Below are 27,883 nucleotides of genomic sequence, written 5' to 3'. Positions count from 1 at the left end.
TCAAAATCGGATGCGGATTTTCGTGCTGAACATTTTGATATATTATACGTTTTTTTCTGACATCGTATGCAAAAGTTATAGCCGTTTTACATCTTCCCTACAATTTTTGCAAAACATGTCTAAATTTAAGTTTTTAAATTTTCCTAACTAGTAGATGTAGTAACATAACTACATCTCGAAGGATTTTAATTTTTGAAGTTTTTATCATTTTCTTTTGCTTTTTACAAAACCGAAAAGGCGATCCACGGGAGGGGGGGGGTAGAGTTTGAAAATGAGCCCTTTAGTCCCGGTTTGAGACACGAACCGGAACTAAAGGGCATGGCACCCTTTAGTCCCGGTTCGTGTCTCAAACCGGGACTAAAGGTCTAATCTTTAGTCCCGGTTTGAGACACGAACCGGGACTAAAGGGCATCGCACCCTTTAGTCCCGGTTCGTGTCTCAAACCGGGACTAAAGGGCTTAGGTGAACCGGGACTAATGCCTTAGTCGCACGAACCGGGACCAATGCTCACATTAGTCCCGATTCGTGACTGAACCGGGACTAATGTTAATATTGCCCTGTGACCAAAGCCCTGTTTTCTACTAGTGGGCCCTCCTGCCTGGGCTTGCTGGAGCGGCCACGTGGAGGCCGATCTGTCCCGGTTGGTATAAGAACCGGGACTAAAGGCCTAGGGCATTAGTAACGGCCCTTTAGTCCCGGTTCCACAACCGGGACAGATGGGCTTTATGAACCGGGACAAATGGCCCTTTTTCTACTAGTGCACATTCAAAGGAATTAGCTAGCTACACCCGCGGGCACTAACGAACTAACGACTCCACTGCAACAAAACACATGCCCCAGTAACTAGCAGCCAACTCACGCCTCAGAGGTGGGTCGACCCTGCTGACCCATTGGGTCAGTCGGTGCCGGCTCCACTGACCCAAGTATGATTCAAGGCCGATCCACACAGCCCATTGGCCTCGATTTTTTGGGCCGGGTCAGCGACCCGGCGGGCCGACCCGGCCCATTCCCATCCTGAATCTATCCACATACAAATACCAACTTAGCTGCAGAACCCATGCCTCCAAGGGGGATGAATAATTATCAAGATGGAGGTGATGATGGTGGCAGGCTGGCGGCAAGCAAAGCAAAGTCGAGGCTACAGAGGAGCAGAAGGCACGCATGGAGGCTAACCGGCTCAAGGCGCTTGAGAGGGCGGCAGCAGCCGAGGGTCGCGCATCCTAGTCACAGCCTGATAAGGAAACTGCCACCTAGGCGCTTGGAGGATCCTGAACCACCTAGGCACAAGTCTAGAAAATTTAGAACAGCTGGCAAATTTGTGGGCAAGGTAGAGAAACCTGAAGTTTGATAGAGGACCACATCTTTGTGAGAAACCATCAAATAACTACCTCTTGTAGCTAGTTTGACAAGGTAGCAGTATGGGAGGTATGGGAGCCCAATAACCCAATAGAAAATTGGCAATAATTAGGCTTACCAGTTGTTCAGATAGTTGGTTCTGATAACAGCGGTGGGAAGCTAAAGTATGGGAGGGCACGTCTGGGATTGAAGGTATTCTCCATCTTTGTGCAGACTTTGGTAATTTCATAAGTCTTGACCTCCATTGAGTAACAATCCACATTCCCGATATGAATACCTTCGGGAGCGCCTCGGAAGAACAAGAATCCCTCAGCTGCACCGATTGTGCAAATGGAATGATACTGCCCAGGAAGCTGTATGATCTTCTCTAGCTTCCACTGATGTGAATTATTCTTCAGAGAGGTATGGTAGAGGGCAAAGGATCCGTGTTTGACTTACAAGGGAAAACATCTCAAGGGCGCCTTCCCAGCCCATCACAACAGCCATTGGGTGTCGATGGGCAAAGCACTCGTCAGGCAGATCGCTGAGCTCCACATTGTAGCCGGTGAGAAGGTCGACAGTGGAAAACCTCAAAGTGCGGGTGTCCAGCACCATCAAATGGTCACTCCAGCCATAAGGCTTTGTCCAGTAGAAGCAGCAGCGCACGCAGTCAAAACAGGACATGCGTTCCAACGAAGGTGAAATGGGAGGCTCGACCATAGACCATTGCATAGTTGTGGACGGGAGCACAAAGAGGACAAGCTTCGTCATGTATCTTGCTATGCATATCACCTTGAAGGGCTCTTCCTCGCCGTCGTACCTGGTGTTGGGAGCAAGTACGGGCTCGAATCCATGGAGGCGATCCTGCGGCTGGGCGGCGAGGTCCTCGGGTATGGTTGGAAGCAACACGTATCTGCTGGACAGCGGGTCACAGACGGCGAGGTGGAAGTCGGCAGCGTTGCACCGCTCCCGTTTGGTCCACGTCTCACAGCGTTCTTCGTCACCGAGCTCACTGGAGTCCATGAGGATGCTTACCTGACGGCGGGCACAGTCTTCGCGGTAGCTCCACATGTGGACGGAACGGGGGTAGAAGGATCTCCAATCGAGGAGGACGCGGCCGTCGCGGACGTCGCGGGGGCGCCAGCGGGGGCCTTCCCCGCCGTCTTCTTGGACGCCGGGCCGCACGTAGGAGGCAGAAGAAACGACTGCCGGGACGAAGGAGAAATCCGCGGCGCAGGGGGCGAGGGCGCCGGCGAGCGGGGCGGAGGGGTGCGGCGCCTGGGCGGGGTGGAATCCGCCCGCGTCCATGAAGCCGAGGAGGGGAGGGCGATGCAGCGTGCGGAAGCGGCGGCGGAAGGCGCGGCCTTTGATGACCCGGCGGAAGGAGCTGCAGGAGGCGGAGGCGCGGGCGAGCGCGTCCGGTGTGGGCAGGCGGATGAAGATCTCCTCCAGGAGCTCGTCGGGAATGGTCGGCGGCGGCGGCGAGGCCATGGCGGCGGGGCTGGGAGAAGGGGATCGAGGGTTGGGGATAGCGGGAGCGAACAGTGTGTATTGGAGAGTGAGCTCTACGAAGCCACATCTAGATCTAGAACAGGGACACCTCGTACGGCTTGAAAAACATTTGAAAAACAAGTTGTGGTTTAAAACTCCATAAATCTGTCCGTAACATTTCACTGGTGGATAGATAAAAGGGGAAAAAACATCTAGACAAGCTCCCTGCATACAACACAAATTAAACACATCAATCACCCGCAAAAAAAATGCACATCAATATTTTTGGCCTGGCTGGTTCGAGAAGGAGTAGTCCGGTGTCGGCGCGGCGGTTGTGGAGCGGCACCAGACGAAGATATCGGCCATACTTGGCGAGAGAAGGAGTATTCGATGAGGAGGTGGTGCATGGTTCAGGTTCCTAATCATAGAGCACACATAGTGGTGCGAGTGGTAGGCCGTGGCGAGCGAGACTATCGGCGGTCCAACATCGTTCTTGTAGGGCTAGCCAGAAGAACGACTTAATGCTCAACGATGCCCACAGCTTCCATCTCAACTTCCAGGCGGGCACGATGGTTGATCCATGGAACATGGCGACGTAACATGAGCTGGCGGGGTAGGCGCCACTAGCCGTCCATCGCCAACGAAGCCGGTCCGGTTGATCGAAGAGGACGACGTGACGCAACCGACGATACATGGCGACGTATTGGACAAGGGGACAATGCCAAGGGCATCATGTAAGTCTTGCACCCATGCGCGCTCCGCCAAGCCATCATGGATTAATGGGGGCGGGGGATTCATCTCGACAAGCTCCCTATATACATCACAAATTAACACAAACAAGCAGACTTGATGCCGCCAAACTCGCGATCCGCTGAGCGGGCTTTGGGGGTGCTCAGGGGCTTGTCACCGTGCACTTGCTTTCTTGGGCACGCGAGCTCTCGTTGCGGCCAGCCACCCCAGAGATTGGGGAGGGGGATGCATCAGGAGAGGCCCATGCTAATGGCAGTACCCACTATTTGGCTGGTGCACAACAGGGATTGTGCAAACACGCACCCTCGCTTCCCCGGCGCGCTAATTTGTGCCGCCCCACTTGCAAGCCTGCCCCCCCCCCCCCCCCCCCTCCCTCATGTTCTTTGTTTTTTTTTTGTTCTTCTCTTTTCTATTTTCGTTTTATTCTTTGTTAAAATAATTTGGGATTACAAAAAGGTTCTAAACTTTTATAAAATTGTGAATTCTGAAGAAAATGTTCAAGATATCTTAAATGTTAATGGATTCAAAAAATTCATGATTTCCAAAAAAAGTTAACATATTCCAAAATTGGTTGAGACAATAAAAAATGTTTATGAATTTGGAAAAATGTTTATGAACTAGGAAAAATGTCCGCGTACTCAAACAATGTTCATGATTTCATAAAAAATGCCCAGGAAAAAATTCCTGTATTCAAAAAATGGTCATCATCTTTTAAAAATATTAGAGAAATTCAGAAAAATATTTGCCGATTTAAAAAGATGTTAACAGTTTCAAAAAATGCTCGTCACTTTTTAGAAAATGTTCACAATATTGAAAGAATGATCAGGGATGTTTGAAAAAGAAATTCCGAAATTTCAGAAAATCTTCACAGATTTGAAAAGTATTCATGAACTCAAAAAACCAAAAAATGTTCTGAAATTTCATAAATTCTTCCCAAATTAAAAAAAATGATCGCCGGTTCAAAACTGTTCTGGAAGCCCAGAATTTGCGAGTTGGTGCAATTCTTACCAAATCTGATGTTGAAAGGGATCATAGTGCATCTATCCACATAAGAAAACTTCCGTGACACAAACTTATGCACATGGCCCACCCTTGAGTTTTGCTGTTCTTACAGAATTCATGCGGCAGCAAAAGAAACAACTTAAACAACATTTATTAAATATTAATCACAACTCAGGCATTATGGCAATCATTTCGTCAAGCAATTATTGAATACATCAAACGGCCATTTGTTATGCTGGAAGGTGAAGATCACATAAAGGCATGCTATTACCTGCAGCATAGAAACTTGGGAATGCATTATAGATCAGGATATCCCTGGCACTGCCACTGTTGCAGAGTCTCTTGAACGTCGTTGACTGGAGATGGGCCATGAAGATGCCACAAGATGTCCTTACAAGCGTCACATTGTTTTCCTCGTCGAACCCCACTAGAGCTAGCAGCTTCCTCTTGCCTGCTGCTCCTAGTGGCAGGAGCTTGTCCAGTTCAACGGTCCTCCCAAGAGCCCATGTCGCATCATCCCGACGACCACCGGCGTTCCATTCCATAGTTGGGCGTGGAAGCCCGACACGACGATTAAGCCAAGGCCACCATCTTCAGTCGGCATAACCGCGAAAACGGTATCGTTGTGGGCGTATGCATCCAGGTGGAGAAGAAGCCGAGGACAGGAGGCCTCCGGTGGTGGGCGCGGAAGCGGCGGAGGAACGCGGGTTGGAGGACCAGGCAGCGCCAGCGCTTGTAGACGAGCGAGGCGCGCGGGAGGGCGGAGCAGGATCTCCCCGAGGAGGTCGTCGTCGTCCATCGGGGGCGCCGGCGAGCGGCGGAGGCGGCTCATCGTCATCGCGCTCGCGCGAGGGTGATGAATAGTCGCGGTCGCGCGGCCCATCAGTTGGCCCACGAATGCATGCCCATTTGAGCCCTGAAACGGAGATGGCGCCAACCCACCCCGTCGTTCCCGCCAAACTAACCTATCTTCCGGGACCGCCCACCTCGAGCTCCCATGTCGGCGCCGGCGCCGGCGCCGACGGGCTGCTCCAAGTGCGGCTGCCCGGGCCACTGGTCGCGCGACTGTAAGTGGACATGATATACGATCGAGCTCTTTTGTCAAAATCAAATACTATTTTGATAAAATGGAAGGAAAAATATGCGTCCCTGGATTTATTCAGTTCTAATAAATTTGCTGCATATGTGGCATCAAAATTCTAAATATGAGCAAAGATTAGGACCTGCTATTGCTCACTGTACGCATGTGCTTACACCTTACGCCGGCCAATTTTGGGCTTTCGGCCTCCTAATGTTGAGCTTGTGTCTCGCTGTCAGGTGGAGTACCTCGATCCCTTATTTACTCCTTCGAGCAGTTTGTGCGCAAGGTTAGAAAGTTGGGAATGTGCTCCATGGCAGGGACATCATAAGTATACCTTCACAGCTAGGTGTATATTTTGTTTTCCATTCCTTCCACCATGTCAATCCACCTGCTTGTTCTTTCTGGAACTTCTTCACTGACATTGTGCTTCCTTGTTTCAGAGATGCAAACTCTGCACTGAAGGATATGGTAGCAAGAGAGGGAGACCCTACACAGCTGCATGAACCACCAGTGGAAGAAGCCATGCCAGAGACCGACGGGGAACCTGGTCTGATTTGTTTATGGTGCAGATTTTTTTTATTTTTTTTAGAAAAGGAGGATGACCCCAGCCTCTGCATCTGGGCGATGCATATGGTCACTTTATTAATTATTCTCATAAGACCTCACAAAGTAATACAACAATAAGACTAAAACCGTCGTCTAAGCAACTATATTCAGTTGATGAAGGGGCGCAGATAGCCTGGGCCTAATACCAAACAGATATCGCAGACAAACCTAACATCTAAGACCTGAGGTCCCATCCAGGACGCCTGCCAGGCATGGGTCTCACCGGTCCGGCGTGCACTCAGAGGCCGCCGCCGCCAACTGCCACCGCTCCATCTTCAGAACTGTACTGATGCATCAACCTTGCTCGGTCCAGCTATCGTCGACGCCACCACGGCGCCCAACGGCACCTCCTCCCTGCGCGCAAACAGCTGAGCACGTCGCGGTCGCCACTGATACACCTCAGCACCATGCTGCCAAGTACCACCAGCCGACACAGCTTGAAGTCTTTGAAAGATCTGTCGTGCGTAGCACCTGCCGACCAGGCATGACAAAGCGTAGCACCTGTCGGTCAGGCATGACTTGACATCTCCACCGAAGCTCCGTGCAAGATGAAGCCGCTCGACCTCCAGCCTCTCTGAACGGGACGGGAGCACCCCAGGAAGACACGGCGAAGAGTTGAGCACCACAATCACCACGAGAGCCGGACCAGCCGACCGCCATGGCGAAGCGACACCACTAAAGAGAGAACCGCCGCCATCAGGAACGCCAAGAACGCGCTGCAGCTGTCCCACCTCCCCGCGGACCCAAAGCGGCGCCTTCAAGAAGGTGACGGGGCCGGGCACCGCCGCCGCCCAACCAAAGTTGTGGGTTTTCACCCGGGTGCAGGGGGAGGACGAGGGGGAGGGAGCTGGATCTCGAAGCCGCCTTCAAGAAGGAAACAACGCCTGGAGCGCCGCCGGCGTCGTGCCGCCGCAGCCGACCAAGAAATTACTCCGATTCAGAGCTCCCAACCCCACATCCGCGCAGTCCGCCACCGGATTCGGGCGGACTGACGAGGAGGAAGCAGCAGCACGGGGGCGCCGTCTTCAGATCTGGCGAAGGAGAGCAGCAGGGGATCCCTCCACGCGGCGCTCGCGTCCACCGCCAACTCGCCGCCCGTGCGGCCGAGTAGACGCGGCCCTCAACTCCGGCGAGCGCCGCCCGCTGCCAGGCCGACGCCGCCCTCACCAGCAGAGGCCGCCGCCTCAAACCGTAGGCCCGAGCCCGAGCGGCGTCGTGGCCGAGGGCCTCGCCGCCACCCTCATCGGCGGCCGCGCGGGGGACCCGGCGCCCGTCTCTGGCGACGGCGAGGACAGGCATCGAGAAGGGGAGGAGGCGGACGGGGTTGGTCGCCCCCGAGTCGCCCTCGAGAGGGCGACGCGAGGGAACGGGTCGCTCGGTCGTGTAGTGTTCGTAAATATGCAACCCTTTAGATTTATAGTTTAGAAATTTTCTGGATCCCTACCTATATATCAGCCATTTTAATAAAGTATTGCTCGTTCATTAGCTGTTGCATTGCCGATGGAGACACAGAGGAAGAACCAATCCTTCTTTTTTTTTGCGAGATAGGAAGAACCAATCCTTGGGACAGAACCTCCGTCGACGGACAATCAGGACATGGAGTTGGTGCAAGAAGATATATATAGATCCTCCAATGGTGGGAAGTAAGGACATGAATCCCATGCAAGAAGACTTCCTAAACGGAATCTACAAAGATACAGCTGACGTAAGTTCTTACTAGCTGGTGTAAGCATAGTAATTATGATATAATTATAGACTTTCTGAAAAGTTAAACATCCAAGGGCATTTGGTCTAGTGGTATGATTCTTGCTTAGGGTGCGAGAGGTCCCGAGTTCAATTCTCGGAATGCCCCAACCTTTTTTCTCTTTATTTTATCACTTTTACGTACAGTAGTATGCCTTATCATAGTTACCAATCACAGTAAGAGCTACTCCCTCCGTCCCATAATATAGGATGTTTCCTGACACTAGTGTAGTATCAAAAAACGTTTTACATTATTGAAAGGAGGGAGTAGTAAATACTTGCATGAGAAGAAATGAATAACAATCATCAAGGAAAATCACTGCAGTTTGGCAATCTGAAATAGTGAACCGGCATAAATTAATATCCAAGGATAGCATCAAGGCTCTTCAGGAGAAAATAATCTTATTCCACTGGTCTTTTCAGTCACCAGGGCATAGCAACCGACAACGTAAGTACTCTCTCCGTTCCTAAATGTAAGTCTTTATAGAGATTTCAATATGGACTACATACGGATGTATGTAGACGTAGTTTAGAGTTTAGATTCACTCATTTTGCTCCGTATGTAGTTCATATTGGAATCTCTAAAAAAACTTATATTTAGGAACAGAGGGAGTACATCCCATCAGGAAAAGACCATCTTATATATCGTCCAATGCTTCGCCTTCACCATGCCCACCACCAATGCCGTTGCCTGTGCACCAACATATATAACTAGTCAGTAGCCAATTAATATTCCGACGAAAAGCAATCGATACAAGAAGGAAGGGATTTACCATAGGACAGTTTAGATGAACCACAGCAGGGTGTGTATTTACTTATTTGTTGACTTGGAAAAAGTTACTCATTAATCATTTGGGGGACTGTATTTTAATGCCAGTGATCACCGGAAAAAACAATGGTCCCTCTGCAACATATCGACATTTAAGCGAACATGAAGATTTCATATACTACAACAACACACCTGGAACCGGAAGAAGAAAAAAAGATTTATCATGCTCATTACCATGCCTCTCTTGTTCGGAAAGGAATGAATGCTACAACATTATGATTTTGGCGAATGTGTGCCTTGTGCTGTTTCATAAATTTCAATAGATTTTTGTGGTGTAGCATGCATGTCTAGACAGCTACTTGTATATCTTGGGACTAATTCCTCTAAACCCTCTGTGCACATTAGATTTCGGACTTTTGCAGGTTGGTATGAATGTTTCGCCGAAAAGAAGTTTTCTGGAAACCTGAAGTTTCCCGGAATTTATGTGCATACTGATAGAGGACATGATGCTCTCCTGTTACAGAAACCTGAAGCTGGCAGAGGGCTCACTTTTTTGAGTGCCAGTCATCATTTGCACACGCTCAGTGCGCAATAAACTCAATCATGACAACTCATCCAGAATTTGGCAGGAGTTGGAGATGAACTCACCACAAGCATCTTAATAAAAGAAATTAACTAACTCATCCACTCCACTCATGCAAATAAAAGCTAAGTTCCCTCGGTTACTGATAACTATCTAGACTAATTAAGGACATAGACTGAAAGAGATTACGTCTTCCAACACAAACATCAGTACATGATATAAACTGGAGTCTTAAACGTCAGTGTTGGTCAAACTCAACTTGCAGACGGCATATCCTGCTTCCATACACATACTGCGCTTAATACAGACATATCAAAGTACATCACCACAGTCTTCAACACCCACCATCCAACTCCAGGTGTATATAGCTCAAGCAAGACCAAAACGACTAGCAAGCGAGCTCGGATCTGCAGACATTTGTTTAGTCAGAAAAATGCAGTTGATGCAATGGGAAACTTCCTTATATCCCAATTTCTTAGGAAGGATGCATGTGCTAAACTGCGGAGTACAACATAGCTTAAGAACAAAGGCGCACAAGCTGCTCGTTTGTAAATCGGCAGACCATATACACAAAATCCCAGAGCCAGCTTATTGCAGTTTGGAAGCAATATACACAAAAATGGGCAGACCATAACAGGTGAATCCGATCTGTTCGTGGAAACACAGCATGGTAAATACGGAGTGCTCACAAATAGAAGACCCCGGGCTTCAAACACCGACTTACAGGTTATGCAACATTCTTCTTTTGAACATCTTTGTTCAACTGAATGAATGATGTTTAGTAAGTGCTAAGTATGACTAATGATGTACTCCCTCCGTCCCAAATTACTTGTTGCTAAAATGGATGTATCTATGTCCCAAATTATTTGAGCAACAAGTAATTTGGGACGGAGGGAGTACTACATAAAGATGCAAGGGCGAAGGCCATTTTGTAAAATATGGAGAAATAAAACTAGCTTTCCAAACTAGTGTGTAATCTTTCTTTTCAGTCAACATTCTCAATCACACACATGGGAGTTAAACATGCATGCAGAATCAAACCTTGAATTGACTATCTGTCCTAGCTAGTTTGAGAAGGCAGTCAAGCCCTATAGAACAATAATTAACTTTCTAGATAACCATGGGAGTAGAAATGTGAAGCAAGTGCGCAGTTGATGCAATGGGAATCTTTCCTATCTGCTAAATTGCAGAGTACAATATAGTTTAAGAATGAAGGCGCAAAGCTGGTTATTTGTGCTTCCCAAGAACCCTAGAGTCATCTTATTCCAGTGAAGCAAGATAAACAGAAGTACCAGACCATAACATGTGAACTCTATGCTCTTGAAAACAGAACACGGTAAATAAAGAGTACTCAAACATCAGCTTACAGGTTGTGCAACATTCCTATTTTGAACATCCTCGTTCAGTTCAATGAATGATGTGTAAAAACTAAGTATGACCAAAGAAGTACCATATGAAGATGCAAGCACAAAAGTCATTTTCTCTCCTTAGATATGAAGCAAAAGATAATAGCTTACTAGTTGAGATCAGATAGTTGGTTCCGATAACAGCGGTGGGAAGCTAAAGTATGGGAGGGTACATGTTCGGTTGAAGTACTTCTCCGTCTTTGTACAGAGTTTGGTAATTCCATATGTCTTAACCTCCATTGAGTAGCAATCCACGTTGACATCCTCAACAAGATTACCTTTTAGAGTGCCTCGGAAGAACAAGAATCCCTCAGCTGCACCCACTGTGGAAATGGAATAGTTATGATACTGCCGAGGCAGCTGTATGACCTTCTCAAGCTTCCATTCCTGCGAATTGTTCTGCAGAGAGGTATGACAGAGGGCAAAGGATCTGAGTTGACAGACAAGAGAAAACATCTCAAGGGTTCCTTCTTGGCCCAAAACAACAGCATTTGGGCGACGCTGATGTCCAAAGCTCTGGTCAGACACATCTCTGAGCTCTACATGGTAGCCACTGAGAAGATTGACAGTGGAAAACCTCATGGTGCGCGTGCAAAAAATAGTGCATATGATCATTGTTTTAGTCCCAGTACAAACCTTTTTTTTTAAGAAAACGTAAATTTGAAAAAGAATCCGCATTACGTTTAAAAGTTCTTCGATTTTGAAAAACAATTCACGGATTTTCAAAGAATATTCATAGAAATAAAAAATATTTCATCAATTTCGAGAAAAAATCATGAATTTGAAAAAGTTCAATAGATTTTGAAAACAAATCATGGATTTGAAAATTGTTAATTGATTTTGATAAAAAAAGTTCACGATATTTTGAAAATGGCTCACGGATTTTTAAAAACTTCATCGATTTCCATAAAAAAAATTCACGGGTTAGAAAAAAGTTCACCGGATATTGAAACAGGTTCACATATTTGAAAAAGTTAATCAATTTTAATAAAAATGTTCAAAAATTTCAAAATGATCATTGATTTTTAAAAAAGGTTCATGGATTTTCAGAAAAATGTTCATTAAATTTGGAAAAATGTTCATCAAGTTTCAAAATAGTTCATCAATAGTGCAAAAAAAGTTCAGTGAATTTGCAAAAAAAAAGTTCATCGGTTTTGGAAAAAAAGTTCACAAACTTGAAAAAAAAGTTCACCAATTTTGAAAAAAGTTCATGAATTTGGGAAAAAAATTCAAGAAATTTTGAAACAAATCTCATGAATTTGGAAAAGGATTGACGTATTTTAAAAAAGTTCATCTATTTGGGGCACGAAAAAGAATGAAAAAACCATATAACAACCAACATACCAGGAAAACAGTTTGGGGCACGGACATGTAAAAGCAATGAAAGTATGAAAAGGTATTTAATGAGGAGCGCGCCGGTTCGAATCATGTTGTGCCCATACTTTCTTGCAGGTTTTAGCAGAAAAAATATGGTAGAATGGGCCGGCCTACAGTGTAGCAAACCAATAATATAGCGAGTATTTTTCTAAAATATTGTGCTCATTTCTAAAAATAACAAATATTTCTGCAAAAGGGCACAATAATATAGCGAGTATTTTATGATATTTTTTAACAAAATAGAAAAGGCAATTTTATCAATCCAAAAGCTTAAACTTGTTCAAAATTTAAACAACAATCTAAAACCTGAAAAAATATTAATTTTCTGTATTGTTAGAAAATTCAAACATTTTTTCAATTTTATGAAAATGCAGTCAAACTTTGAAATACTAAACAATTTGGAAAACATGATCATTTTTGAAAAAAAAATAAGCAAACGCAAATATTCAAAAACAACTTGATTATTTTTTCCAAATTGAAAATTATATGAAAACACAAATTGTTTTTTCAAAAACATCATGTTTTTTTTAAATTACAAATATTTTTCGAAGGACAAAAAAAATTATAAGGAATGAAATAGTGGCGTAATTATTACCCTTAAAGAAAAATAAAATAAAATAAAATCTAAAAATATCAGAATTATGAAGTTTTATAAGGAAGAATGAATTAGTGGCATTGATATTATCCTTAAAGAGTAAATAAAATGAAGTAAAAATGAAAATAAAATACAAAAATAAAGTATTATAAGGAAGAAAGAATTAGTGGCATTGTTATTGCCCTTAAAGAAGAAAGAAGATGAAAAAGAGATTAAATAAAATAATAAAGAAATATGTATGCCCGTTGCGATGCATGGGCAATTAGATAGTAATCATATAATAGTGCAGTTTTTACGGAAAAGAGATTTTCGTAAAAAGGGATGAATTAGTGGCTTTTGTATTACCATTATAGAAGAAACAAAATGAAATAAAACTATAACAAAATCTAAATACTGAAGTTTTATAAGGAAGAATGAATAGTGACTTTGGTATTAGGACATCTCCAACGTTGACCCGCAAATCAGACACCGCATCCGTCCGCAAACCCCCGAAGGGGGCAGGGAGGGGGCAGTGCAAAGCTATCTGTATACATTTCAAACCAGATCTAAGTAACCGGACAAAAAATGGCACCAGACCTAAACCCAGCCTGTGACGGCGCCCGTCATCCAAGTCCTTGTCGTTCTAGTCTCGCAACCATGTCCTCCATTTTCGTCTTCACGAGTAATGGTGATAAGGCCCGCGAAGTGAAGGTGCGGTTGCCAATGAGGAAGAGTAGAACATGGACGGGCGGGCACTGTCCGACTGCCACATGCGCGCCCGATAGTTCAGTGGCTACACGTAGGATAGACATCTGGCAGCGTTCTCGTATTCGATCGCCTACGCCGTCGGTGCCGCGATGTAGAGCGCCCGCTGCTCGGCCACGAAGTTGGATTTTGCCTCAGCCATGGCCACCGCGGCATCCTTGCTCGCGCGCTTGCCGTAGATTTGGCCCTCCTGCAGTCGGTGCTGCCTGAGGAGGAACATGTTGTACCGATGCTCAAGCCAAGGCTGCTCCTCCGCCATGGCGGTGATAAAATTGTGCTTGCGTCTACTCCACGATCATGCCAGCATGCATCGACATGGGCTCTAGTGGTGAGTCGTCGTTGGAGCACGTCTCCATCGTGGGGTCATCGTCAGAGACCTCAACGGAGCTGGCCGGCATGCCGACCTCGATCCACCTGGGCCGGCGGCTCTGCCAAGCGGCAACTAGGGTTAGCACCGCATGCTTTTGCTTTGTCGAGAGGGTCTCCCATAGAACGTTCCCGCTCACGGTCATGGCGGATGTGGTGCACAGGAGGAAGATGTGCATCAGATGAGTTTGTTCCTCGACTGGCGAGCCTCGTTAAGGGAGGAAGATGGACGGACATGCGGTGAACAAGCGTGTTAGAAATCCATCCCATCTAGTCCAGTAAACGTCTCTCCGGCATTGAACAGGTGCAAACACATGAGACACGGCGTGGGTAGCACCCTAGGCTAGCGACCCGCTTCAATGCTGGCGCCACTGAGAGTTCACGTTTGCTCTGGTTCGCCATCAATGCGGCTCGGCATGAATGCGGGCATGTGGCCTCGGGTGGGAAATGGTGCGAGCATGGGAGAGGGGTTTCAGTGTGGGCTTTCAGCGGTCTAAATGCCCGCAACCCCCCCCCCCCCCCACCCGGTTTTTTTTCAGGTCTGTGGGAAAAAGGACATCCAGGCCAGTCGGCAGCCGATACAGGATCGCGTTGGATGAAAAAATACGTCTAGACAACATGATCCAGATGCAGGCGTGCGGTTTGAGGGCAGCGTTGGAGATGCCCTTATCATTTAAGAAGAAAGAAAAATGCAATAAGAACTAATAAAATAAAAATTATGAGGTTTTGTAAGGAAGAATGAATTATTCAAATTGGTATTACCATTAAAGAAGAAAGGAAATATTAGAAAACTAAAACAAAATCAAAATAATGCAGTTTTCCTAAGAAGAATTAATTAGTGGCTTTAAGAAGAAATAAAATGAAATTAAAAACTAAATAAAATCAAAATTATTAAGCTTTTTAATAAAGAATGAACTAGTGAAATTTGGTACTATTCTTTCAAAATAAAAATAAATGAACCATAATATAAACAAATAATGAAAAAATTTGCACACAGTTCACTTAAAAATTGTGTTTTTCTATAACATGCAAGAATAATCATATAGTAGTGAAAATTTGCAAAGGAGAAGTTTCCAAGGAAGAATGAATTAGTGGCATTGGTATTACCCTTAAGTAAGAAAGGAAATAAGATTTAAACTTAAACAAAATTAAAAAATAAAGTTTTGTAAGAAATAATGAATTAGTGGCATTGGTAGGACCGTTTAAAAGGAAAAAATGAAAAAATATATTAAAACAAACAATGACACAATTTGCACTCTTTCGAATGTGCAAGAACAAACATATAATAGTGAAAATTTCGTAAACAAGTTTCCTAAAGAGGAGAAATAGTTGCATTGGTATTTAACTTAAATATGAAATAAAATAAAATAATAACTCAAACAAAATCAATACAATTAAGTTTTATAAGGAACAATGAATTAGCGGCATTCGTATTACCTTTTAAGATGAAACAAAATGAAAACCAAATGTAAAAAACTAGTCGCCCTGGGCTCCCAAATCCGAGGGGCCCCCACCTTGGATATGGGCGACGACCCATATTCCAACAGCCAGACGACCAGAGGCGCCATTGGAGCAGTAAATAGAAGCTTTTCTTCCCCATGAAGAAGACGCCGAACCGTTTCGAGCGATGGAGCTGGAGAACTGGGCCTTGGCCTATGTTATTCTAGTAGTTTTGTTCTCCTTTAACGAATAAACATGCCTTCGTCCAGTATTTTCTAGCATTGCATATCGTCAAGTAGATGTGAGCCACACCAAGCCATTTTTTAGCCGGGCTTCAGCAGGAAACTACACATTGCTCAAAAGAAAAGCAGGAACCTACATTTTTTACCCCTCTGAAAAAAAGGAAACTATATTTTTTCTGCTACCAAACAAGATGAAATCGGCGAGGAGAATTGCTTAGGATCGCGTGGCGAGAGCCTTCTTCTACATCCTCTTGAAGCTGTAGTGTAGGGAGTTTCTTATGTTGTAGCTTATGAACTGGGCGTGGTCTTTTGCTGCCCTGTGGCGGTTGTAATAAGTAGGGATGTTGTAGTTAACTTTAAACTACAAGCCGTGTCCTTTGAACCGTCGTAGTCTGAACCACTGTGGCCTCGGCTTTTTTAATAAAAAGTTGAGGCGGGGGGAAACCCCTCTCGTTTAAAAAAAAACAAGATGAAATTATGTTAGAAAAAAAACAAGATTAAATTAGTTTGTCAATAAAAAGAAGAAGATGAAATTAGAGATCAATTCTTGCAGAAAAGGCAGGTCAAAAAAATATTACCGAAAAGCAACATCAAAAACAAAAATGTAGACAAGCATCGCTGCCACGGGATCAACTGTAGCAAACAATACCTTGATCTGAAAAACATATATACCATAAAAAGGAAATAAATTAAGCCTGGTGGTATGGGCACCGCAGTGATAGAAAAACATGGACGATGCAAAAATACGAATTTATGTATTTCTAACAAGGTCGATTCCATTCTATAATTAACAACTGGTTATTCTATCAGCTTTATATTTTATGTGGTATGTTTGTCCATGTCCTATTATCATCTTAATATGTCTCTATAGCTGATTGTAGTTGTTACATTTCTATGTCGCCATAAAAAAAAACCTTGTCCTCCACAAGCGTGTGTGATTACAGTTTGCCTCACTAGATGCTAAACAATATTTTGGTTTCTCTAGCTGTTTACAACAAACGCTCGATCTTTTATGCGCACTGGCCAGAGATGCGCTATCACTAACCTCCCACGCGGCCACATCGATAGGAGATCACACCGTGCCCATGGGCAAGTGCAACGACATAACTTATTTTCAACTTCAACAACACAACTTTCAAGAAAGTGTAATGCTAGACTGGCCCCAAAAAAATAAAAACATAAAAGAACAAAGGGAGAGAGGGGAGGGTTGGGTTGCACAGTTATAGTTTCAACCCGTTAAAGAATTGACTGACCCAATATGTGGTCAGTCGAAAATACCCAGCCCAAAACAACTCACATAATAGAACATGAAAAAAAAACACAGATCTTTAGGCAGAAATCAGCGGCCAAAAAAATTGACTAACTCAAAATCATTTTTAGGTGACTTACATATAGCTATAGTGATGCAAGAAATACCTATGCCAAAAATACCCATGAAAAAAAAAGAAAACCCGACTAAAAGATTATTCCCACTATCCTAAAATAAGTGTCACGAAAAAATTGAGGTCCAATAGAAAAATTGATTTGCCCCAAACAAGGACAATTCAAAAATCCAGGCTAAGAAAAAAAAAACTACCCCAGAGTAGGGCAAGTCAAAAATCTAGCCTAAGAAAAAATTGACTTACTTGGGACAAGTCAAAAATCAGCCTCAAAAGCCATGAAACAACATGAAAAAAAAACAGAAATCTTTACAAAAAAAAATCAAGGGTAAAAAAATTGACTTACCCAATTTTAAAAATCAGGCTACTTATTCCGAAAATGGTACGCCCTCCGTCTCAAAATAAGTGTATTTTGATTTAGTACAACTTTAGGAGTAATTGATCGTACTCCCTCGGTTCCTAAATACTATATGTCTTTCTAGAGATTTCAATAAGAGTACATACGGATTTATATAGACGTATTTTAGAGTGTGGATTCACTCATTTTACTCCGTGCCTAGTGATTCTAGTCTAAAAAGACCTATATTTAGGAACGGATGAGGTGGTATCAATATTCGTCGCAAAATTAAAAGCTATGGCAACAAAAATGATGCCCACGACATTTGCGCGAGCCACAATGAATGCTACTCCTAGTTGGTTGTACTACAAATAGCAGCTCGCTGTCCTAGAGTTCCACTTTCATTCCACTCCACAAAGCGCAGGCAGGATGGACGGCGAGGGGTCTCGACGGTGGCATGTGGTGATGGTGCCGTTCCCGGCGCAGGGGCACGTCGCCCCGCTGATGCAGCTGGCGCGTCTCCTCTACGCCCGCGGCGCCCACCTCACCTTCGTCCACACCCAGTTCAACTACCGCCGCCTCCTCCGCGCCAAGGGCGAGGCCGCCGTCCGCCCGCCGTCCACCGCCGCGGCCCGCTTCCGCGTCGAGGTCATCGAGGACGGCATGTCCCTCTCCATGCCGCAGCACGAAGTGGCGGCCCTCGCCGACGCCGTGGGCCGCAACTGCCCCGGCCCCTTCCGCGACCTGCTGAGGAAGCTCGCCGCCTGGGAGCCCCCCGTCACCTGCGTCGTGGCCGACACGGCCATGGCGTTCGCGGCAACCGCGGCCAGGGAGGCCGGCGTGGCGGACGCGCTCTTCTTCACGGCGTCTGCGTGCGGCCTAGTCGGGTACTCGCAGTTCAAAGAGCTGCTCAGGCGAGGGCTCATCCCTCTCGAAGATGGGAGCTGCTTGACCAACGGATACTTGGACACGCCGCTGGACTGGGTGCCGGGGATGCAGCAGCACATGCGGCTGAGGGACATGCCAACCTTCTGCCGCACCACGGACGCCGACGACACCCTGGTGAACGAGATCATCGGGCAGATGAAGAGCGCCGTCGGCTCCAAGGCCATCATCCTCAACACCTTCTACGAGCTCGAGAAGGACGTGGTGGACGCGCTCGCCGCCATCTTCCCGCCGCCCGTATACACCGTCGGGCCACTGGCCCAGGTCATCGCCTCCTCCGCCGCCGCCGCGGACGACGGCCTAGACGCCATGGACATCAGCATCTGGCAGGAGGACGCGCGGTGCCTGGCATGGCTTGACGGCAAGCCGGACAAGTCGGTGGTCTACGTCAACTTTGGCAGCGTTGCCGTCATGACGGCCGAGCAGACGCGGGAGTTCGCGCTGGGCCTGGCGACGTGCGGCTTCCCGTTCCTTTGGGTGAAGCGACCCGACATCGTGGACGGCGACGACGTGGCGGCGCTCCCGGAGGCGTTCCGCGACGAGCTGGAGCGCGGCGGGGGCCTCGTCGTGCCGTGGTGCCCGCAGCCGGCGGTGCTGAAGCACGCGGCGGCGGGCCTGTTCGTGACGCACTGTGGATGGAACTCGCTTCTGGAGGCGGTTGTGGCCGGCCTGCCGGTTCTCGCCTGGCCGAGTATTCGACAAAAAACTATCACATCAGGGTATTCGTCCCACAGAACTATCATTTTCAAAAAAGTGACTAATAACTATCGAAAATTTCAAATTTTGTGGCAAAAAACTACCAAGTCGTGTTGATCGTCCATTTAGCCGTTTTAACCGCTTAACTGACAGGGATGGCCTATATGGCAGGCCGACGGCGGCCCTAACGGCTAACGGACGCCTGCTCGCGGCCGTTAGTGGCCCGGCTCGGTCGGAACCAGCCAGGGGCTAGGTCAAAACGACCAACCGGCCGGCCGACCGAGCGAACCATCAGTCACTCACTCCTCTCCCCGAGCTCTCTTCTTCCTCTATTTCCTCCGGCGACTGCGACGCGGCGGCGCGAGGATGCCTTCCTGGCCCAACAGCAACGAGACATCCGACGCCGACGATGACGAGTACATGGATGAGTACAGCAGCATGCAAATGGAGTATTTTGTAAGTGAGCTCACTCTGTTCTCTACTATGCTAGGGTTAGGGTTAGGGTTTGAGCTCACTCTGCTCTTCCATGTAGTTCTTATGTGTGAGGTGTTGTGGCTGATATATATGGGGTTGGTACTGCAGCAAACTCCTGACACGGTGATAGATCCAAGTTTCAGTGGGCTTGTGGTTGAATCTGACCGTAAGTGCATCCTGCACAGGCAGAGACCAGGCAGGTTTGTGGCATTTGAAGGGACTGACACTGGAAGGAGATTCATTGGATGTGCTACTACGGTAAGAGCAACTATTGTTAGTGGTTTTCATGTGTAGATTAATTTGGTGGTACATAGTGCAAACAACATTGATATTCTTGTTGTTTCAGTATCTGTTTACTGAAAACTGAAGTACAAAGCTGGTGTGGTGTTCATGTGTTAGCTAAATCTATGATAGGAACTGAATCTAGGCAACATCTAAAATTGGTCTAACTGAATTTCTTTGTTATTGCATTCAGACAAACATTGATATGTATGTATGAATTCTGTAACTGAATTTTACTGGATTTAGTTATCATTAATATTTCACTACATTTTCAGGATGGTGTGAACTGTGGTGTTCTGGAGTGGGTAGATGCCCCTTGGCCAGTAATTCTGCAGAGGTGTTTAACCAAGCTGTGGGATATGTATCATGAGGAGAACCTTGGTAGAGTCCAAGACAAAGAAGCTCATGAGATAGAGGTTGAGAAACTGAAGAAGGAGCTGGATTCTCTTGCCAATCAGTACAGTCAGCTTGTGGATGATGTATCCAAGCTGTTTGATTACCAGGATGGGCAGAAATCCCATGACATGGATTACACAAGCCATGAACTTAAGGAGAAGAAGCATCAGCTTGAGGAGCAGGCAAAGATTGAGGTTCAAATGGAGAAGCTTAAGCTGAAGAAAGAACAGAGGTGCATCCTGCAGAGTCAAGCTGATATCATTCAAAACACCAGGAAGGCCATGAAGGAGATACAAGTGGAGAGAGACCTCCTTAAAGAAGAGAAGAAGAAGCTGGAGCATGTCATTTCTGAGCTACTGAAGGTTGGTCATGGGTCCAAGGAAAAGCTGGACAAGATCAAACAAGTTGTCATGGAGGAGTGATTTTTTAGGCATGGTTGGTAAGTAAATATGAGGCCTCTATATATAACTGGCCTAGCAATGAAGGAGTCTGATGCAAATATGCATCTCATCTGATGCAAATATGCATCTCAGTACTAATATTAGCTAATGAACTGCCTAAGCCTAAGAACTGCCTATGGTTTCAGATCATTTTGGTTGTGGTGTGGGGTGCTGTTATGGCCCTGATCTGTAATGCTCTAAGATGATGTTATCTTTAATGCCCTGATGCTAAGTTAAGAACCTTATTATCTAAGCCTGCTGCAGTTTCTATCTGTCTTTTTTATCCTACCTGCAATATGGTCCTGAGAAGTTTGTTGTAACATTTCACAAATTGCACAAACTTGGTAACACTGAACAAAGGTAGGTAGTTCACATAGGAGGCACCATAGGTAGCATTACATAGATAGCACAATACTTGCTAAAACTGAAGATTACTGACACTGACGAAACTGACATAGGTAGTTCAATTGACGAAACTGACATAGGTAGTTCAACTACTGACGAAACTGAATCTGAAACTTATAGTTTCAGATTCACTTAGTTGTCTGTCCTGCTAAGCGTCCGGATCGTCGTACCTCTTGCTTCAGTTGGGTGGGATTTGGCTGCACCTCCACCTCCTCTTCCTCTTCGTCGATGATGATGATGGGAGGAGGACGGCGGCGAGCCTGCACAGCTGGCTGTGCGACGATCTGTAGGTCGTCGTCGTCTTCGTGCACCTCTGCTGCGTTTGCATTTGATGTAGCTTGTGCTGGAGCGACATAGCGGTGGTCTGCCCACCGCTGCCTCTGCCCAGCATCGCCGGAGTCGGCCTCCTTCATTGCCCATAGGAGAATGTCGATGGGCATGACCACCTTACCTGGGTTTCCATAGCGCTGCTCCATGCGCTGCTTCTCCTCGCTAGTCGCCTTCTTCCTCACTTCCTCTGCTGCATCTACCAGCCCAATAGGGCTGGTGTACCTCATGGCGACCTTCATGTAGTCGAGGAAGAGTTCTTAGTCGCCGCGTGCTGAACCAAGAAGCATGGCAACCCATCCCTTGCCAGTTGGGAATGGGTTTTGCCATGGGTCTGGGGAAGGGGAAGAGGAAGAACCAGCCATGGTTGGAGCTAGGGAGAGGAGGAGTAGTTGTGGGTGCGGCAGAAGTGAGGTGGGGGAGTTAAGTGGGGGGAGGTGTTGTGTGGCAGTGGAGTAGTAATAGTGAGGAGATTTTACTAGTCTTTACAGGTGGTAGATGTGCTGTATTTAATGTTCACAGTTTCAGTGTGTTGAAACTTGTGATAATTTGCTGCCATTTCTCATCGGGAAAGTGAAAGTTAGGTTGGAATGTAACCAAATTTAAACCAAATTTAGAAACATTCAGCAGTGCTTAGATAGCATGATCCTTAACCAAATTCAGACATAGACAGAGACGAAACATTCAGTACCACGCATGAAAACGCATAAAACATAGATAGTTCGAGCTGATTTAAGCAAACATAGTACCAATACACACGACGAAGATGACGAGAATTTTCTGCTGCATCTCCATTGTTGCATGCTCTCTCACTCTGCAGACGACGAAGATGACGCCACTCTGAACATTCAGAAGTAACAACAATAAGTGCACACAAATGCAGTATAAAGGAAGAAATAAGTTCAGAGACATACATAAACAGAAAACACAGAGCATGCAGAGAACATGCAGAGAACTAATCCTCTCTTCCTTCGAACGCAGCCAACATCCTAGTCCACCGAGTCCTTGTTACTTGGAATCGATGGAAGCTTGCCCTGTCTCTTGCCCACCAGATGACAAGGTCATCCGTGATGTGCGTTCCTTCTGGGAACGCCTCATTGAACTGCTTGAGATCGTTGGCGTTGCGTTCTGCCATAAACCTGGCAGCCAGCCTCCGCCGTCGCTCTAGCGCGTGCGCTCTGCGATTGGCCCTCGCAGCAGCCCTATCAACCTCCTCATGGTCATCCACTAGCTCTCCTAATGCTGGATCCATCTCTGGCTGAACTAGGGTCCGCGTGCTTCCGCGGCGGCTAGGTTTAGGGTTAGGGGAAAGAGGTTGTAGGATCGCTGCGTCTTTTGTAGACAGAATGGCAGGCTTGGGAGGGGGGCAGAGAGATCCAATAACCGAGCCCAGTGCCAAGCCCAAAATAATAAAGCATAACAGGGCAGCAGGCCCATCTTAGACAAGTTCAGTTTCAGACAAGTTCAGACAAGTGCAGAAACTAAGTTCAGAACATTGTCCACCTGCTAATCTGTAACTTCTCTCTGGTCTGCTGCCTATCATCTGCTTGGTCCTAATCCCTTCAAACATTGTCCTTATAGGCTTAGCCCTAACATCCAGTATCATCTTGTTGAACACTTCACTCAGGTTGTTCACCACTAGATCTGTTTTGCATGTATGATCCATAGCAAACCTAGCCCAAGCAGAAGCATCAATCTTTTTAGCCATTTCCAAGCATCCTCACACTGTGCTTTCAAATCTGCCATCCCTAATTCATGACCATGTTTTGTGTAAGAGTAGCTAGCCTGGTCCACACATTTCTTTAGTTCCTGCCCCCTAAATCCAGCTGCTTGGAAATTTGCATATATGTGCCTAAGACAGTACCTTTGAGGTGAATCAGGGAATACCTCATTTATTGCCTTAAGCAAGCCCTGTGCATTAACCAATTAGTAATGCACATGATCAAACTTAAATAATTCCAGTAGGTACTAAAACCACATTGATCAAACATATTTGTGCATAAGACACTAACCTTTTGCCTGTCAGATATGATGGTGTATGTTCCAAACTTGTTGCCACTACCAATGCAACATCTCAACTGAGTTAAAAACCAAGTCCAACTCTCTCCATCTTCCTTGTCAACCACACCAAAAGCTATGGGGTAGATGTTGTTGTTGCCATCCCTTCCTGTGGCTGCAAGTATTTGTTGTCCAGTGGTTAACTTGATGAAGCATCCATCAAGACCTGGATTAAGTGACAAATTAGCTACAGCATAGAACTAAACCTAATTAATAACAGTTAAATCTTCAAAAATTACCTATAAATGGTCTGCAACCATTAAGGAAACCTTCCTTTGAAGCTGCTAAACAGTAGAAAAGATACTTGAATCTAGGAGTAGGTGCTGGGTTTTCTGGATCTTCAAATGTTGTCACTATACACCTGCTCCCAGGGTTTGTATCAAGAACAGCTTGAAGATAATCTCTTAACCTCAAATACTGCTACTTGTGATCACCTTGCACCACATCAACAACCTTCCTCCTTGCCCTATATGCCACACTCCTTGACACATCCACTGAAAACTTGGTCTTTGTATTTTTAATTAATGCATCCACAGGAGATCTAATGTCTTCTCTCAATGCTTCCTGTACTGATCTGGACAACCACTTTGTAGTAACCTTTGTGGACTCTGCACATGCTCCACAAGTGTGCACAATATCACACTTCTTGATGCAGAAAGTTTTCTCATGAGCTATTTTAGAGGCAGTGATATAAAAATCACATCTTGTGCTCTCTCTGAGCACCAAACAATAATCCTATCTGGGGCATTTCTATGGTATTGAAAGTTCCTCAATGTCCTAATGTGAAAATCCCTAAGTGCATCTCTGTACTCATAAACACTGGTGAAGCACAATCCCTTACAAAACTGTTCTTCTGGGTTTGGTAGTTTGGGATTGAACCATACCCTTTCCTTCAACTTCATATTCCTTCTCTTCCTACCACTTGGTAGTTTATAGGATCCTTCAGGCTCATCTTCTTCATCACTAATGCCATAATCACCAGGAAAACATTTTTCATCAGCTTCAGGCAACCAATCTGGTTTTTCCATTTTCTCAGCCTCATTGTGTGATCTAATTGTTGGACCAGGATTTCTCACTGGCTTTAGTTTCTGTTCCATTGGTCTATCTTCATCATCAGATGAAGAAATTGCTTGCAGTTCCACACTGTTGCCATCTGAATCAGACAGAAATTCTGATGCATCAGTGTCACCTTCAAAATGATTGAGGTCAGCTTCTCTCTGAAGAATACTTTTCTTAAGCTCTTCCTTTCTGTCCATGCTTATATCCATCAACTTAATGCAACTTTGTTGGGTGTTAACAAAATAATAATATCCGTTTTCATCTGCATTACACAGCTCATTTGCTCTCACAACTCTTATGTTCACACTCTTTTCATTTAGAGAGTGGAGCAACATCTGCTGCACATCATCTTCAGAAGATATTTTCTCTAAGCCTTCTATCGCTTTATGAGCATCACTAACATAGTACATATAATCATCAGAGCAGCAACCCTCACTCCTAATAAGAGATATCAGAGTCCCAAATGATATGTCTGACTGGTACATGTTTCTAACAACAGAATCTCTGCCTTCTAAATGGAACCAAATTCCCCATTTTGGGTCATGAATACTGGACAAAAATGGAATGAATTATTATAAAGAATGCACACTGCTAAAGTTTCTAACAATTTGCAATTACTCTGTTATCATACATTAGGGGAAATTGACCTAAAATACATCCTGTCAATAAAACTGAAAAAGAAGAAGATATGTTGTACCTGCTGCCTCCCGCACGAGGAAGCTTGCGCCGGCCACGAGGTGCACTTCTTGTCGTCGTCGGTGCTGGAGCCGCCGCCAACTCCTGGGATGGCTCGTCGGTGGTCGAGCCGCCGCCGCCGCCAACTCCAGATTCAGGCTGTTGCGCCGCAAAGCTACAGCTGCTAGAGCTGCCTAGCCACGTATCGACCTTCGAAAGGTCGACGCGGCCCCCAACTACGTCAGGAGGTTGGCCGCCGAACAAATCGCCGTCGGGGTTTGGATCCACCGCCGCCATTACCACCGCCGCCTAGGGATACAGAGGAGAGAGCTCGGGGAGAGAGATGGTTCGCTCGGTCGGCCGGCCGGTCGGTCGTTTTGACCTAGCCCCTGGCTGGTTCTGACCGAGCCGGGCCACTAACGGCCGCGAGCGGGCGTCCGTTAGCCGTTAGGGCCGCCGTCGGCCTGCCATGTGGGCCATCCCTGTCAGTTAAGTGGTTAAAACGGCTAAATAGACGATCAACACGACTTGATAGTTTTTTGCCACAAAATTTGAAATTTTCGGTAGTTATTAATCACTTTTTTAAAAATGGTATTTCTATGGGACGGATACCCTTAATGTGGTAGTTTCTTGTCTAATAATCCGCCTGGCCGGTGTTCGCCGAGCAAACGACCAACTGCAGGCAGGTGCTTGAGTGCTGGCGGAACGGCATGGCTCTTCCCGAGGAGGTGGAGAGCGGCGCGGTGTCGGGGCTGGTGAAGGAGATGATTGCCGGGGAGCTGGGGAAGGAGAAACGGGCCAGAGCGGCGGAGTGGAGAGCTGCGGCCGCCATGGAAGGCGGCTCGTCGTTGCGCAGCGTGGACCGACTGGTCAACGACGTGCTGCTGCACGGGAAGAAGTGAGACTGCATGCCGAGACGTCTTCACTTATTTTATTTTTGTTTTGAACTTGGCATTCCTCCCTTATGTTATTATATACTGTAGATATTAGCATAGCAATGAATAAAACGCACCAGTGTGTAGTACTTCCGGACGACAATGGAGGTTTCCTGGCCGGAGCCTGTCATTTTCCCCCCAAATGTTGTTGATCCTGAAGCTGCGGAGATCACGGCGTGCAAACGAGCACTGTTAGTTGCTGCCGAAATCAATGTTCAGAAGGTGCAAGTTGAGCTGGACAGCCAGTCCCTTGTGCAAACAATCAACCAGGCAGGAACTCTCTCTTTTTTTTTTTTTTTTTTTTTTGCGGGTGAATCAGGATCTCTCTTGGTGCAAACAGCCAGTCCCTTGGAAGGTGAGATGTCGCTTGCAACGTGGGCAAGGGGAAGGTGAGATATCCTATCCACGCATACATGCCCAACGCATGATCCACGCGGTGAGATATCCTATCCTGGAGTGGTGCGTGCCTGCGTGGTGTGTGTCGCGTCATCCGTTGGTTGCTGACTCTTTTTTTCTTTTGGTTTTTGCGGGGTGTTTTTCTTAACATAGCACAGATGCAGACACTCATACATACGCAGATACACGTCCTTATAAACGCACGTATGCATACCCTATTCCTATGAGCAGTACTGTCTATGAGGACACGAGCACCTTCGAGAGACTTATCCGGCATATCTTCTTGAGACTGACAAAGTTGAACCCTTTTTTCCAGGTGAAACGAGTATATATTAATGAATGGAAGTGGTTAGACTCGTCCTCACAAATCTTACAAAACTCGTTTGGTCCAGCGCCAAACTAGATACCAGTACGTTGGGCTGAGCGTCCCATTTGAGCCATAAAATGTGTAGCCTCATTGCATTGTTTCCCAGCATGCACAAAACTGTGTCGTCGAGCCCCATGTACAAGGTTTGGCAACTCCACCACCAAGCCCGCCACGGGTGACCGATTTCTGACAGCAACATTCAACTGATCCACTGCCTTCTTGCAGTCCATCTCAATGATCGGTTCCTTCTCTGTATGTGCAATCGCCAGGTCCACACCTACAAGGCATGCCGCTAGCTCAGCCTCAAGTGGCGAGGAACACTACTCAAGGAATTGACACGAGGAGAAAATGATTGCTCCAGTGTCATCTCGAAGCACCATCCTTGCTCCTCCCATCGACTCTCCATGAACAAAAACAAAGGAACCGTCGACGTTAAGTTTTGCGCACCCAGCCGATGGCATCATCCACCGCATATCATATGCTTCTTTGTAGCTTTGCCCTGTAGTCAACTTGAACCCTGGAAGGCTTGAGATAAATTCAAAAAAATCTAGGAATTGAACCCTGATGGACCGGGGATACCACTGTATCTAGGATTTCACTTTTGCGGTGTAAATTAGGTAGCCACTATTGCTATATGTAAGATGGCACAAGATCTAACAATGGTGGCGGAAAATTAGGACAGAGGACATAGTGGCTTTGGGATCACCGCAGAATCTATGGGTTGCCGAGGTCTGCCTTTGCCGAGCGTGCCGAAAACAACACTAGGGAAAAACTGACACTCAACACACTTTGGTGTGTTACACCTTGCAATTGGCAAACAAAAACATATGGGATTTTTTTTGCCAAAAATTGCATTCTCAAAAGAAATAAAAGACTCAAATACCTATTGAACGTTAAATTTTTAGGCATGGCAAATTATGTTCATTGATAATGGCAAGTTTAGTTGGAGAGCATGACAAAACCGCCTCAGTTTGTTTTTTGTCAGAAAATTGCCATGCTTCAAACAAATTCTGCCCTCATCGCGCCAAGCCATGAAAAACATCAGATTTACCGTGGCTAAAAATCTGACATCATTTTTTTAGTGTTTCCCCAAAGAAACTATTTTAGCAAAATTTGGGTGTTGAAACCGGAAACTCCTTGCACGCCAAAAATGGACAAACGGCAACCTCCAAGCGCGGGCAA

At 46.1% G+C, this 27,883-nt stretch overlaps 2 protein-coding genes, 1 non-coding gene and 1 pseudogene across 3 annotated transcripts; 3 read left to right on the top strand and 1 right to left on the bottom strand.

Annotated features, from left to right (window-relative positions):
• Positions 1-1,184: 1,184 nt before the first annotated feature.
• On the bottom strand, positions 1,185-2,853 carry LOC123167592 (uncharacterized; annotated as a pseudogene).
• A 5,192-nt stretch (positions 2,854-8,045) lies between these two features.
• On the top strand, positions 8,046-8,117 carry TRNAP-AGG (transfer RNA proline (anticodon AGG)). The gene has a single exon. It is a non-coding gene; the product is annotated as a tRNA-Pro (tRNA).
• Positions 8,118-17,664: 9,547 nt separating this feature from the next.
• LOC123169123 (cyanohydrin beta-glucosyltransferase-like) lies at positions 17,665-19,050 on the top strand. The gene has a single exon (XM_044586968.1). It carries the CDS (start codon positions 17,676-17,678, stop codon positions 19,002-19,004), a length of 1,329 nt encoding a protein of 442 aa, XP_044442903.1. The 5' UTR covers positions 17,665-17,675; the 3' UTR covers positions 19,005-19,050.
• Positions 19,051-19,052: 2 nt separating this feature from the next.
• On the top strand, positions 19,053-20,692 carry LOC123169124 (uncharacterized). Its single transcript, XM_044586969.1, has 3 exons — positions 19,053-19,343; positions 19,470-19,619; positions 19,919-20,692. The coding sequence occupies exons 1-3, from the start codon at positions 19,254-19,256 to the stop codon at positions 20,459-20,461; spliced, it is 783 nt and encodes a 260-aa protein (XP_044442904.1). The 5' UTR covers positions 19,053-19,253; the 3' UTR covers positions 20,462-20,692.
• The last annotated feature ends 7,191 nt before the right edge of the window (positions 20,693-27,883 follow it).

This window comes from Triticum aestivum, chromosome 7D (genome assembly GCF_018294505.1).
Source record: "Triticum aestivum cultivar Chinese Spring chromosome 7D, IWGSC CS RefSeq v2.1, whole genome shotgun sequence".
Classification (NCBI taxonomy): Eukaryota; Viridiplantae; Streptophyta; class Magnoliopsida; order Poales; family Poaceae; genus Triticum; species Triticum aestivum.
Note: the sequence above shows the minus strand (reverse complement) of the source record. Positions and strands in the feature narration are given on the sequence as shown.